The following is a 14,728-nucleotide window of genomic DNA, read 5'->3' on the forward strand; positions in this document are numbered from 1 at the left end:
GCTCTTTCTGCATTTGCCTCTTGCAGGGTCCAGAGGAACCCTTGGGATTTATTCACCCTAATTTGCCTCAAGACAGCAAACAGCTCCTCCTATGTAAGAATGAAGATGCTGCCGTTTTAGACCATAAGACCAGAATATATAGGAACAGAATTAGGTCATTTGGCCCATCAAGTCTGTTCTGTTATTTCTTCATGGCTGATCCATCTTCCCTCTTAGCCCCAGTCTTTTGCCTCCCCTCCCATATCCCTTCATGCCCTGACTAATTAAGAATCTATCAACCTCTGCCTTAAATATACAGAAGCACTTGGCCTCCACAGCTGCATGTGGTAACAAAGTCCACAGATTCACCACCCTCTGATTAAAGAAATTCCTCTTCATCTCTGTTCTAAAAGAATGTCCCTCTATTTGGAGGCTGTGTCCTCTGGTCTCAGACTCTCCTACCATAGAAAACATCCTCTCCATATCCACTGTATCAAGGCCTTTCACCATTCTATAGTTTTCTATTAGGTCACCCCTCATTCTTCTAAATTCCAGTGAATACAGGTTCAGAGCTGTCAAACGCTCTTCCTGTGACAAGCCGTTTAATACTGGAATCAAATTTGTGAACCTCCTTTCAACCCTTTCCTGTTTCAGCACATCCTTTCTGATATAAGGGGCCCAAAGCTGCACACAATATTGAGGCCTCACCAGTGCTTTGTAGGTCTCAACATTACATTCTAGTCCTCTTGATATGAATGTTAACATCATATTTGCCTTCCTCACCACAGACTCAACCTGCAAGTGAACCTTTAGGGAATTCTGCACATGGACTCACAAATCCTTTTGGGCCTCAGATTTTTGTATTTTCTCTCCATTTGAAAATGTCAACCCTTTTATTTCTTCCACCAAAATGCATGGCCATACTCTTCCTGATGCTGTATTCCATCTGCCACTTCTTTGCCCAATCTAAGTTCTTCTGTAGCCTCCCTACAAGCACCTGGTGTGCACCTGGATGACAGACTTGAGTGGAGACCCAACACAGAGGCTGTGTCAAGAAGGGCCAGAGTCACCTCTACTTCCTGAAGAGACTGAAGTCCTCTGGTGTATGCAGGCCTCTCTTTCACATGTCTCTCAGTCTGTTGTCACCAGTACAATCTTCTATGCAATAGTGTGCTTGGGCAGTGGCTTCAACACGGGTGATGTCAACAGGCCCAATAAACTGATTAAAAAACCTGGCTCTGTTATAGGAGTCAAACTGGACAGACTGGAGGCTGTGGTGGAACAAAGGACCCTACAGACAATTCTGGACATCGTTTCTCATCCTCTGCATAAGACCATAGAATATAAGATGTACGAACAGAATTAGGCCATTCAGCCCATCGAGTCTGCTTTGCCATTCCATCATGGCTGATCCTGAATCCCACTCAACCCCATACACCTGCCTTCTCACCATATCCTTTGATGCCCTGACCTATCAGGAAACTATCAACTTCTGCCTAAAATATACTCATGGACTTGGCCTCCACCTCAGTCTGCTGCAGAGCATTCCACAGACTCACTACTCTGGCTTAAAAAAATCCTCCTTACCTCTGTTCTAAAAGGCCACCCCTCAATTTTGAGGCTGTGCCCTCTAGTTCTGGGTAACCCCACCAAAGGAAACATCCTCTCCACATCCATCCTACCTATTCCTTTCAACATAACTTGGCTGAACAGAGGAGCACTTTTTGTAAAGATTTAGGCTATGTCAACACTAGACCGGATAAATTCATAACCAAAGCTTTTTCTCTTCGTTTTGACCCTCTGTCCACACTGAAACAGCGATTTCCTTCCCCGAAAACGGAGCTTTTCTAAAACACCCTCCAGAGTGTGTAAATTTGAAAACGCCGCTTGGGCAGGAGTAGTGTGAATGGGGTAACCAGACATATATAGAAACGCTGTGATGATGTGCCAGAACAGATGGCGGCATTTCATTGTTTTCCTGAACGCAATCCCCACACAACCTAACAATTTCAGAACAGGCGGCAGCGAGACTGAAGCCAGAAGTGTTAGAAATGTACTCATCAAATACTTTGACCAATAACTTACTGAATAAATAAGTATATTCACTTTGCCCTGTTTTCTGTCCTTGCTTGTATGAAGGTGGTTTACCTATTTATGCAAGTACTTCTCTGACAGTAGATATGTTACAGCCTAATGTAACATTGTATGGAAAAACAAGAAAACACTGATACAGACATGTTTTATACATTCAACAAGGTGCTTTATTAATATAACAGAGTTAGTCAGTTTTTCAATGTTCATCATCAGCTGGGTCATACTGTCTGTGAACTCCCTGTAGGCTGCCTCCATATGCTGTAGTATTTGTTTTTTTTAGTTTTAAATCCTCCTGTGTGAGAGCCAACAACTGTCCGTCGTTTGGCAATTTCTTTTTAAGTTTATCTAGTCTGTAACTGGACAAACGCACACTTTCACAGCGAGAGTCGACACCAAACATGTTGCTTGTTTTCTGTAGGTGTGTCCTGCGCATGCCCAGTAGGAGGAGATTACCCAAATACCCATTTTAATGTGGACGGAGGTATTTTCAGAAACACTTGGTGTGGACGCCTATTGTTTTTATGCAAAACCGGCATTTTCAAAATTATCCAGTCTAGTGTGGACATAGCCTCAGACAATTGCACTGCTCCAAAGAACACTATGAGGCTGTTAGGCTATTAGACTATTAGGCTCACCTATGAGTCAACCAATGGCCAGGGAAGTGATGACCCCTTCTGTTGGACTCTTTGAAGTGCCTTATTTTTTATTCTTTCTTCTCTTCTAATATTTGTATGTTTGTATACCTGGGCACTTGTAATAGTACTGTGACATTAATTTCCTTTGGTATCAATAAAGTATCTATCTTTCTATCTATTTATCTATCTACCTACCTATTTCCTCAAACAACCTGCCCCTCCACCAATCTTCATATTGCCTGCAAACTCTACAACAAAGCCATCAATTCCATCATCCAGATCATTGACAAATGAAACCCCCTGATTTCCTTGGCTGCATAAGTCTAGGAAAGATGCACTCTGGTCCGCCAAACCAGTGAGATTGAGACAGCTCTCCCACCCCAAACCCCAGTGTGTGTGGATGCTGTGTAATTTGCAACTCTGTTATAACTCAGTGCCAGGAAACAACAGTCAGCACACTGCATACAATTACAGGAATTGTATTTATGCATCTTAACTAAAGGGTTAATAAAGAAAAGAAAAAACAAAAAGGGCCCATTATAATTGAACAGTTAAATGTGCACCAGTTGGAGCTCAATCACCAACCCTCAATCAATCTCAGTGCCTGGCTCCAGTGAATCATCATACAACCCCGCTGGTTGTATCCTATGACCAGTTCTCTCCAGCGTCTTCTCTCTTCATCCCACGCCGAACATAAAGACCCAGGTCACATTCCAAAGCATCTGTTATCTCTAACCATAACCCAAGCACTGCTTCTATAGAAAGACCATTATATTAGCAGTGAAACCTTTCCCATGGTGTTACACTCTCACCCCACCAAAATTAATCATGTACTTGTGACATTGAGATAATTTGTCATCCCTTCATACAAAGCGCAAAATCCAACCCAGGTGTAAGTGGCAGTGACATAGATCACCAAAAGGATAGGTGCCACACTCTGCACCCCAGGTGCAACATAGGTCAGTCTCCATAGGTTTCCTGACTCTTTGGGACCTTCTTACCCATCATCTACTTCTTCAGTTTTAGACACTCCCTTAGCTCTTTCCTGTCCACCTGAGGAGGCTTCTGTCTGTCCATTACTTGTGCCTCCCAACAACTCAGGTCCCTTCAACACTTGGCTGAGCTTGGCCTCATGTCCACTTAATTTAGAGACCAGCCTCTCATTATTTTCGAACCACAAACCTGACTGTCCATTACTTGGGTCCCCTCGTCACTTGGCTGAGCTCGGCCCCAAGCCCAGTTACTTTCCTGTCGACCTCCTTACCCATCATCTACTTCTTCAGCTTTAGACACTCCCTGGGCTCTTTCCTATCCACCTGAGGAGGCTCTTATCTGTTCATTACTTGTGCCTCCAGCCAATCAGGTCCCCTTGTCATTTGGCTGAGCTTGCTTTCATGCCCAGTTACTGTAGAGTCCAGCCTCCTGCCATTTTCTAACCTGCCTGTCCATTGCTAGTTCCCCCCATTTCACCCGCCTCAGTGTGAGAAGGGTTGGGAATCTCTTCATCAATTATTATGGAGTTTGAGAAGGGCAGCATATACCACACCCCCATTTCCTCTTTCTCCAAGTCTGTATCATATGTGACATAGTATCATAGGGGTGGGGTCCAGTATAATCCTTCTTACTGCTGATCCTTTGGTTCCCCACTGTCACTGCAGAGTCCTCTTACTAGGTGTAGAGTCCAGGTCAGGCTCTGGGTCAACACATTCCTCTTTTCCCAGATGTAGAAGGTGGTTCCGATGGAAAAACTTGACAGGCCCATTCCCATCCTCTGGTTTCACCCAGGAGACTAGTACGTTTGACATTTGACTCTCCTCTACATAAGGCATAGTCACCCAGCGGTTAGCCAATTTATGCTTCCCAGGTAGACCCTGTTCATGAGGCATTAGTTCCAGGCATTAGCTGAGAGAACCTAACCTTTTGATCGTACCTCCTTATATTTCTTTGATTCTGCTTGGTTGCTGAGACCTCAGCTAGTTCATAGGCTTTTTCAGCACCATTCTCATACTTCAGATAAGTCTTCTGTTGTAGATCTTCCCCACCGGTCCCAAAACAGAGGTTAACAGGCAACCTTGCCTTGTGCCTAAACATTAAATAATACGGTGAGTACCCAGTAGCTTTATTCTGTGTACAGATGTAGCAGTGGACCAGATGTCCAATATGTTGACTCCAGTTGTTCTTTTTACTGATCTCCAAGGTTCCGAGTACGTCTAGCAAGGTCCGATTGAAGCTCTCAGGCTGGGGATTAGCCTGCAGGTGATAAGGCATAGTGCTCGACTTCTCAACTCCAAGCATGCTTAGTAACTCATTTATGAACCTACTCTCAAAATCCCATCCCTGATTGCTATGTATCCACCTGGGGAGCCCACAATAAATGAAATACTTCTCCTATAACTCTTTGGCCATGGTGGACGCCCTCTGATCCTTGGTAGGGAAGGCTTGTGCATATCTGGTGTACTTATCCGTAATAACCAAGACAGTTGCTGGCATCAGGCTGTAATGATGGGAAATCCATAAACACCAGATCAAGTGGCCCTGCATTCTGCAAGTGGGATAGCAGAGTGGCCCTCGCAGGCAGCGTCTTCCTCCGTATGCATTGATTGCACGACTTGCAGAACTCTTCGACCTCCAGTTTCAGTTGGGGCCAGCAGAACCGATCAATGAGCAATCCATAGGTCTTTTCAACCCCCAAATGGCCAGAATCATCATGAAGTAACCTCAGCACAATCCTCCAGTACTTCTGAGGCAAAACCAACTGAGAACACCAAGGCTGGTCCGGAGGTGATGTGACCTGATATAGGATCTGGTTCCTCAACTCCAATCTGGGCCATTCTCTCAGTAGTAGAGACACAGCAGAGTGTTTCATCTTGTCTGCTGGGGCCACGTCCCTTTGCAACTGTTGAACAAACAGTACCAATACACGAGTCATCTGGCTGCCACTTCCCCAGGATTCAATTCTGGCAACTGCTTTGTCTTCAGAACAGTCAGGTTATAGTAAGCTTGTGGAATGGCACCATTAGAGATGCTCCCAAATGATCTACCACTGGATGCTGCCCTTGTCTTTCCTCTGCCTTCCTTGTGATGTAAAATTGGCACATGGCTTTCACTCCTGGGGCAGGAACGCTCTCCCGCTCTCTGTCCTTGTCCAGCCCTTCATGCGCACATCAGGACAATGCATCAGCATCAGTTCTAACTCCCCAGCAGGTACTTCAGGCTGAACTCATAGGCAGACAATGCCACCAACCACTGGCATCCAATTTCGCCGAGGTCAGGATATGTTAATGGATTGTTGTCCATCCTCTCACCAAACCTAGCACCATATAGATAGTTACTTAGCTTATCCACCACAGCCCATTTCAATGCCAGGAACTCCAATTTGTGCGTGGGGTAGTTTTGCTCAGAGGGTGACAGACTCCAGCTGTCACAACCATGGATTCAACAGTGCAGTAGATACAGCAATTGCGCTTGTGAATTTGCATGTGTCAACTAATTATTACTTAATCATGATAGAACTTAACTCCATACATGTCGTCGTAGTGCTTGTCAAGACTTGGACAGAGCACAGCAACACTTTGCTACCTGTTTGCTTTCGGCCTTCCCTGAGAAATTGGACTTTCGAGTCAACTGATTCTGAAGACTAGTGGTATTCCTTTAATGTTTAGATTACCTTTTCAGCCGCAGTGTAGGTTTCGTTTCCCATTTGAGAGTTTTGGTTAACGGCCCTATTTGGCCTAGCGTTTATTGTTTATTTTCCCTTGAACACGGTTCACATTAAAGTTTGTGAGCTATCGATCTGCTTCACTATTTCTCACTCCACACTTGGGCTATATCCAAACCTGGTAACACCAGCTGACAAAAGCAACAGGTCTCAACCCTGTGCCCTGATCCTGATACAGAACACCCCCTAAGCCCTCTCTGCTGGCATCTGTATGCAGTACATATGGCAACTGAGAGTCTGCAAACCCAGTACATGCGCTTTCATCAGCAACTGAAAGGCCTTTTCACATTTCTCATCCCATCTCACTCCAAGAGACTCTGAAAGGTTAAGATAATCTTTACCATCCTCTCCTTTTGTCCTCCCTTTCTTCCTCAAAGGAGGGTAACCGCACAGATTTAAAGGGTGACTCATTTTAGAGTATTCCTTCACAAACCTCCAATAGTACCCTCAGTATCCAAGGAATGAGCACAAAGCACTCACAGTCTGTTGTTTGGCCACATGGTCATCACCTCTATCTTAGATGGATCCATAGATAATCCATCCCATGCCCAACATAGTTGACAGATGTCTTGCAGAACTGGCACTTGTCCAAGAAAAATTTTATACTTTCGGCTTTCAGGCGGCCCAGCACCTTCAGTAGCCTCACTTCATGTTCCTCCGAGGTGGACCCGAACACTGAGAGATCATCCAGCTATACCAATACCTCAAGCAAGTTCATATCCCCCACTGTTATCTCCATGACATGCAGGGAAGTTGCCAGGTCTCCCGATATGCCTAGGGGTAGCCTTTCAAACTGGAAGAATCCCAGTGGACATGTAACTGCCATCTTCTCTTTGTCAGCCTCACTCATGGGGTTCTGATAATACCCACTCCTCATGTCAGCACACTGAAACACTTTGCATCACACACGCCGGCCAGTGTGTCCTTGATTCTTGGGACCATATACAGATCAGGGACTATACGCCTGCTCAGAGTCCGATAGTCCACACATACCCATTCCTTCCCATTCTACTTTCTGGACATGATTAAGGGATTTGGAGATGATTAAGGGCTTCTGGATTCAGTGATGATCCCAGCTTCCTTCAACTTCCGCAGATGCTGTCGAAGTCCTCCACCTCTACAGGCACCAATTGCTGCAACCTTTTTCTGAATGGGCTGTCCTCTGTCACCTGAATGGTGTGGTGAGTGCTCTTGGAACAACCCACATCAAACTTGTCAGTAGAAAAGAAATCTTCCAGATCAACATCTTTATCAACCTCTTCTTCCAACCTCCAGGTATTGGGGAGACCCCGAAGTTGAATGACCAAGCAGTCAACTTTCCCTTTATTGGAGAGAGCTTCTCCCCGGCTACTCTCACAGGGACACTGGACATGACTGTCACCGGAAAGAGGTGCACCATTGGCAACCCCTATCTAAGGGTGACCTCCCTGTCTGAGGTGTTCTTGACACTCACTGTCATCCTGTTAACTTGTACAATTGAGGGCTCCTGCAATTCGGGTCTCCCCAGTACCCCAGCAGGTAAGCATGACTCCTCTTTGTGGTCTTCCGGATCATCCACCAAGAGGGCCTCGGCAACAAGCATTCTGGAAAATTTGGGGTTTCCAATCACTCTAACTACTTCCCCAGACCGGTTTGGACTGAATGTACCACACAGTCTCTTGTTTATGCTCATTTATGCTCATCATCCAGCCCAGTGCGGCCAAGTCCTTCCTCAAAAGCAGCTCAGAACGCAGGGTGAATGGGCAATGTTTTCAAAAGCTCTCTCCAACTTTCTCCTTGCAGACTGCCACTAGCCTCTTCACAATAGGAGTATTTGACCCCACAAGAATTGAAACTTTGCCCTTCTCGATCAGGTCTGGACAAACCAACACTAGTGTATCAAGGACCTCAGCTAACCCAGATCTCTAGCACACTGAGGGGTGTCAATGGTAAATGCGTCAAATACCAGTTGTAAAGCGAACAGTACACCAGAGTAACCTGAGAGCTAGTGTCAAGTATGACTCTAGCATAAGTACCCTCAATTTGTAGTGATACACTGGGGCTTGGCCCCACTAAGCCTTCAGAAATAGGTTTTTTTGCTTTATGATGTTCCTTGGGGACATTTTCACCCTGAGACGCCAAGCCATTCCCTCATTAGATCTCTCCGTTTAAGTACCCGGGGGCTCACTCTTCAAAGGTTTTCCTGTCCTTCACACTCCAGTCTGAAGCATCCCTCTTCACCACAGTTATAAAAGACAATACCGATCACTTGCCTTCTTGTGGGAACCTCGTTCACTTGCAGCCCTCTGATTGGTCCATCCCCTCAAGGGGTCCGACTCTCTGTTAGCCTTATTGTGCAGGGTGGCTGCACCTGCTGATAACAATCAGGATATCTCAGTCCTAAACTCTGCCACAAGCTCCTTTATCACTCCCTGGGGTGGACTATCAGTGGTCACTTCAGCCAAGGGGGCCACGACCGAAGACTGCACCCTGCTGATGAAGACCTCTCGTGCCTCTGTCGCATTCTCCTCCTCTCTTACTTATCTGATCAGCTCATCAAACAGGTCCTGTGGCTTGCGTCACTTGGTCCATTCTTGATTGATTCACCTCAGCTGTTTGAATGGCCCCCCCTACACCGCAAGCAACTCAGCTGCCTCTCTAGCCAAAAAATGTAGGCAGAAAGTTTCTGCCCCTTCTCCTGAAACATGCTCTGAAGCTCCATTAGACATCCTGTCGCGACAAAAACATTTTCTAGTGCTTGCATGTAGCCTTCAGAGGTAGCAAAGGGGTTCTGTGGATTTAAGGATCTCACTACATTAGCAGCCAGCCCCCTCGGACTCTCTACCAATTACTGTCTTTTCACGTCATCAGAGCACTGCCACTCATCCAGCTTCTAAGAGGTCTGCTTTGCCCAAGTCTCATACTCCTCTTCCCCTTAAGGGGTGGGCTTCATTCCCAAGAACACGCTGAGCATATGATAACTGGGACTTTGAACCTGGGCATTTTGCCATTTATTCGCCAGAGAGGTAAGGGCCACTATCAACTCAGAATGCTCACCCTTTGCTGGAGACTCATTAAACCTTCCAAATCGGACTACTCCTTTCCCTCGCTCCACAGAAACAAGAGCAACTTGGCTTTAAAGTCTTTGCCCCCCAACTGTGGGAAATTCAGTTTCCGATTCAGCATGCTCACCTTCACTCCCCTTCTCCCATGGCTCCCCCTCTCCCAAGGCCCCAATAGTACCAGGCAGTTCCACTGCCGTTATGTCAGCGCTAGTCTGAACTAAAACAAAATCTTTGCCCGCCATTTTCTCAAACCTCTGCTCCATGATCATAACTGTTCCTAATGCTTTAATGGTAATTAAAGTCCAAATTAACAATTCACTGGGACTACGAATGCCTACCCCACTCAATCCACATGCATTTGTTACTGGTAACCCTGTGGATTCACACCACCGCTCAGCCCCTGCAGTGTCCGTAGCCATGTATCTTAATCGCTTTACTGGACAATAGTTTAACACAGGCTTAAACACCTAACCCACTGGATCCATGTTCAGGGCAATCACATGACAACCAGCAAAATCAGTCTGCAATAATACTCCCAAAAATGAAACCCGGCTGGTTTCCTTGGCTGTGTAAGTCTAGGGAAGATGGATTCTGGTCCCGGCAAACTCGTGAGATTGAGACAGCTCTCCCACCCCAAATCCCGGTTTGTGTGGATGCTGTGTAATTTGCAACCCTGTAACAAATCAGTGCCAAGAAACAGCAGATAGCACACTACATATGATTAAAGGAATTATATTTATGAATCTTTACTAAAGAGTTAGTAAAGAAAAGATAGAAAAACTCAAAGGGCGCATTACAACTTAACAGTCAAATGTGCACCAGTTGGAGCTCAATTCACCGATCCTCAGTCAACCTCACCATCCGGCTCCTGTGAATCATGATCTCCCCACTGGGTTGTATCCTATGACCGCTTCTCTCCAGCATCTTCTCTCTTCATCTCATGCCGAACAACAAGCCCCAGGTCACATTCTGTTATCTCTAGCCATAACCCAAACAATGTTTCTACAGAAAAACCATTATGTTAGTAGTGAAACCTTTCCCAGGATGTTACACATATAACGTAAAAAGAATCAGTCCCAACACGGGAGTTGTTAAGTTCTCAATTTACTCCTCAAGTACTTACTGCATGAATCAAAAATAATGTGTGAACATTACAGATGTTCCCAAGCTGTAATTGCATCTTTTCATTCAGGTAGTTCATGCATATCTCATTGGACATGGGAGAACATCTTTTGATTTTTAATATGGTACTGCAGCAGTCAGTGCCAAAAGTTGCCTCTATATTAGTATAATGCATGAGGAAAAGTTTACTAAAACTATATCAAAAGCTCATTTAAGGCTCACTTCTCCATCACATAATCCATGCAAGGTTGTAATATTCTACGTTTGACTTGCATAGAGATGCCAGGATGACCATATGCTCATGATGGGTTTAGGACTAAATGACCTAACCTCCCTGAATTCTGCAACTTGTGTTTTCCCAACAATACACAGCACCATGGCAATGATTCTTTGTATTTCTCTTTAGGATATCAGAGTTGATAATGATTTTGGGGACTTGTTCAATAGCATGAAAGAACAGGCTCCAGATCTGAAAATAAAACATGAGAGGAATCTTGATCAGTTCAAAATACCAAGGTCCAAGGTAAATATTTATTCTTGTTTTATGTCTGACAGAAGACTTTATATATTTTTAATTGTATGATCTATCCTATTGTATAATCCAGTTATCCTTTATTGTATATTGTAGAAGGTTCTTTTGGTAATATGAACCAAAATATATTCAAGAAGAACTGTATCTATTATTCTCATACACAGAATATCCCTGAATATACTTGTCAACACTCTCCCCCCCCCCCACCCCACCCAATGACATTTGGTGATTCCTAGCCCTGCTCTGCATTAAGCCATTTCAAGATTAGTAACCTACAAATGTCTGGTCATTCATCTACCATCTACCTAGTAAAATTGGTAAAGTTTAAGTCCGCAATGCATTAGCACTTCTCATCCGCAATGCGGCAATAAAGTGGAAGTTGATTAAAGTAATTGCTTACTTTTTTATCCCTCCTTTCATAAGAGGTATATGTAAATAGGATGTTCCTGCATCACCATCCTGAGGACACCTTAATGTATTTCAACTGAAGATTTTTCTTTTAGTTCCTCTCCTCATAAGCGCATACTTTTTGGGGATGAATTGGACAGTGGAACAAATAATAGCAGCAAAAACAATAAAGGCTTATATTTGTATTCAGTGAATTTCACAACCTTGGGACATCCCAGAGCACTTCATTGTCATGGTCCCGTCTGGCAATTCCCCACCTTGCTATTACCTCAATAATTGGGCCTCAATACCCTCGTCTAATTTGCAATCATTCCCAGTTCCACTAATTACACACACCTGCTTACCATCAGTAAATGCTGGAATCACAACAAGGATCTGCCAATTCGTTGGTTGATTCTTGCATGAGTAACCTTGTTTTATGGTTCTTTAGGATTGTCAGTTCTAAGTTCCACACTGGTTCTTGGATTCTCTACGTGAACCTGGGCTCTGCATAAAGACTCTCATGGATACCTATTCCACGCTTGCTACAGTGCTAACACCTCCCAACTCTGTCTCCGCGCCTATGTCCTGCACTTGGGTTTGTACCCAGCCACGTCAGTGCAACATTCATAATCAATGAACTACTTTATTTTCTTTTCTTAGTTATTCATTGGATGTGAATGTTGCTGGCAACATTGTTCTCTCTAGCTGCTCCTAAACAGAGCAGCCATTCCATTTTAGGAATGGGATCACTAGGGACTGGAATCACTCATAGGTCACAACGTGTTGGGTGGCTGATGTCCCTGGAGTAAGATGGTGATTACAGTAGTTTCTTGCCACTATTGCTGAGACTTTATTAAATTTCAGATTTATTTAGCTACTTCAATTTTTTTACACAGAAGGTTGTGAGTGCCTGGAATGACTTGCCAGGGGTGGTGGTGCAGGCTAAAACATTAGGGGTATTTAAGAGCCTCTTGGACAGGCACATGGATGAAAGAAAAATGGAGGGTTATGGGGTAGTGTGGGTTTAGTACGTTTTTTAAGGATTATATGGGTCAGCACAACATGGAGGGCTGAAGGGCCTGAACTGTGTTGTAGTGTTCTATGGTTCTATGGTTAAATTTAAAACTCCCCAGTTGCTGTTGTTAGATGTAAATTCATGTCTCTGAAGCAGCGGTCTCAAACTCTGGCTACCACTACAGCAATATCTAATCAAAGTCATTCGGTAGGAAACCTATAGCTGAACTGTACTCAGACAATGCTCACATTAGCAACCTAATAACAAGCAAATAGTGATGAGTAAGGTATTGACCTTCATTCTTCTTGTACGCCTACCCAGAGAGAGGCCTCAGTTTAATATCTTATCTGAAGGCCAACATTATTTAACTGTGTAATACTCTCAAAGCACAGCACTGCAGCTTCAGTCTGGAGTTAAAAACCTGTGTCTTTGGTGTGGGACTTGAACTTGCAGTGCTCAAACGCAGAAGAAAGAGTGCCACCACCTTAAGCAATGTTGTCATTGCTGTATAATTTAAGCATGCAAAATAGCTACACTTGCTACTTACAAAGAGCTAACTATATTGTTTGAGACTTCTGTAGGCCATCGATCCTACACTGCCAATCTAATTGGTTCCCAGGAAGTTCAGGAGAGAAAATGCTGGAAATACTCAGCAGGATAAGCAGCATCTGTGGAAAGAGAAACAGGAGTAAGCCTTTTGCATCAAAGTCCCCTCGTCAGCGCTGCAAGGATGGAAAATTGACCAGAAATTTTAAAAAAGAGAAAATTAGCATCTGAAAATAGATGTCCCACCACAAAAAATGTGGAGGAAACATGCTGATTGCTGATTAACTTGCTCCTTGTTACAGGTCGATCCCCTGACAAGACTGAAGGAATACATGAAGGAGAATCAGCTGAAGTTGGAGCATTTCTTGGACGCTTTTGAATTAGAGGAGAACAGGCGTATCAGACTCCATAAGTTCCACGAGGGATTGAAGGTCTGTATGTCACTACATCCTTTCCATCAAAATACAGTGAAGGCTGCCAAAAAGTCAGTCTTGTTAAGAAAAACTGTGAAAAATACAAGAGGTACTTTGATATCACAGTTTCTCATTAATTCCATAGCAAAGGCACCCTGCAACACATCAACCCTTTTCATGATTTAGTCAAAGGAAAACTCAATTCAACAGTGATGATCTTTGTGAAATAGGTGACGTCAGTTGCATAGGGAACTGTTTTCTCAGAATGCATTGTAATAGAGAAACACTCTGTATCTAGGATTGCATGTTTAATATTTACAGTGTGTAGGAGGCATTTATTTATCCATTTTTTCTGCCTGCTTGTTTGTTTATTTATTTATTTATGTATTTAGAGATACAAGGCAGTATCAGGCCTTTCTAGCACAATGCTACTCAATTACATTCATGTGACCGACTAATCTACTAACCCATTTATCTTTGGCCAGGTACATGACCAGGACAAGAACAGAGGGATATGGATCATGTGTAGGCAGACGGGATTAATTAACTTGCCTTTGAGGTTAGCAAAAAGAAGGGCTGAAGGGCTGATTCCTGTTCTATGCTTATGCTGGCATAACTCTCAGAAAAGGATTCTCAATCATACTGAAACAAAATACAGAAAATTTGAAATAGGGACATAATTACAAAAGCTAGTTGCTACCAATTGGTGAGCTGTCCTGAATATAGATTTTACTGTACGTTCTGACTGGTATCTTCAAAACAAAAACAAGGTCATATAAACTCAAGAGATTGCAATTACTGGAAATCTTGAGTAACACACAGAGATGCTGGAGGAACGCAGCAGGTCAGGCAGTATCTATAGAGAGGAATGAACAGTCAATGTTTGGGCTCAAAAGATCAACTGTTTATGTCATAGAATCTGCCTGAGTTCATCCAGAATTTTGTGTGTGTTAAGACGGACTCATAATTCAGGACATCACGAAATATTTTATAGACAATAAGATAAAATATCAAGAGTGCAGCCACTTGTGTAGTTTGTTTTTTTTTTGGTGGTTTGGGTAGCTGCCTTAATTGACCATCCCTAATTACCCTGTGAAGGTAAGTCTTGAACTACTGCAGTCGTGATGAATGTACTATCAGGAAGGAAGCCTGGGTACTCCTCAGATTACCCAAGGGTTCAATTCTGGAGAACTGTGTAAAAACTACGTGTAAGTCAGAAACAGTTTCTCAGTAAGGGGAA

General features: G+C 43.8%; 1 protein-coding gene across 2 annotated transcripts in view; it reads left to right on the plus strand.

Annotated features, from left to right (window-relative positions):
- Positions 1 to 14,728, plus strand: part of lrrc74b (leucine rich repeat containing 74B) — a 161,858-nt gene that overhangs the window by 112,608 nt on the left and 34,522 nt on the right. For both annotated transcript variants that reach the window (XM_059987867.1, XM_059987866.1), the window contains exons 10-11: positions 10,999 to 11,115; positions 13,378 to 13,506. In XM_059987867.1, the coding sequence (XP_059843850.1) occupies positions 10,999 to 11,115; positions 13,378 to 13,506 (246 nt within the window). The remainder of the gene's footprint in view (positions 1 to 10,998; positions 11,116 to 13,377; positions 13,507 to 14,728) is intronic.

The sequence above is a fragment of the Hypanus sabinus genome, chromosome 13 (genome assembly GCF_030144855.1).
Source record: "Hypanus sabinus isolate sHypSab1 chromosome 13, sHypSab1.hap1, whole genome shotgun sequence".
Taxonomy (NCBI): domain Eukaryota; kingdom Metazoa; phylum Chordata; class Chondrichthyes; order Myliobatiformes; family Dasyatidae; genus Hypanus; species Hypanus sabinus.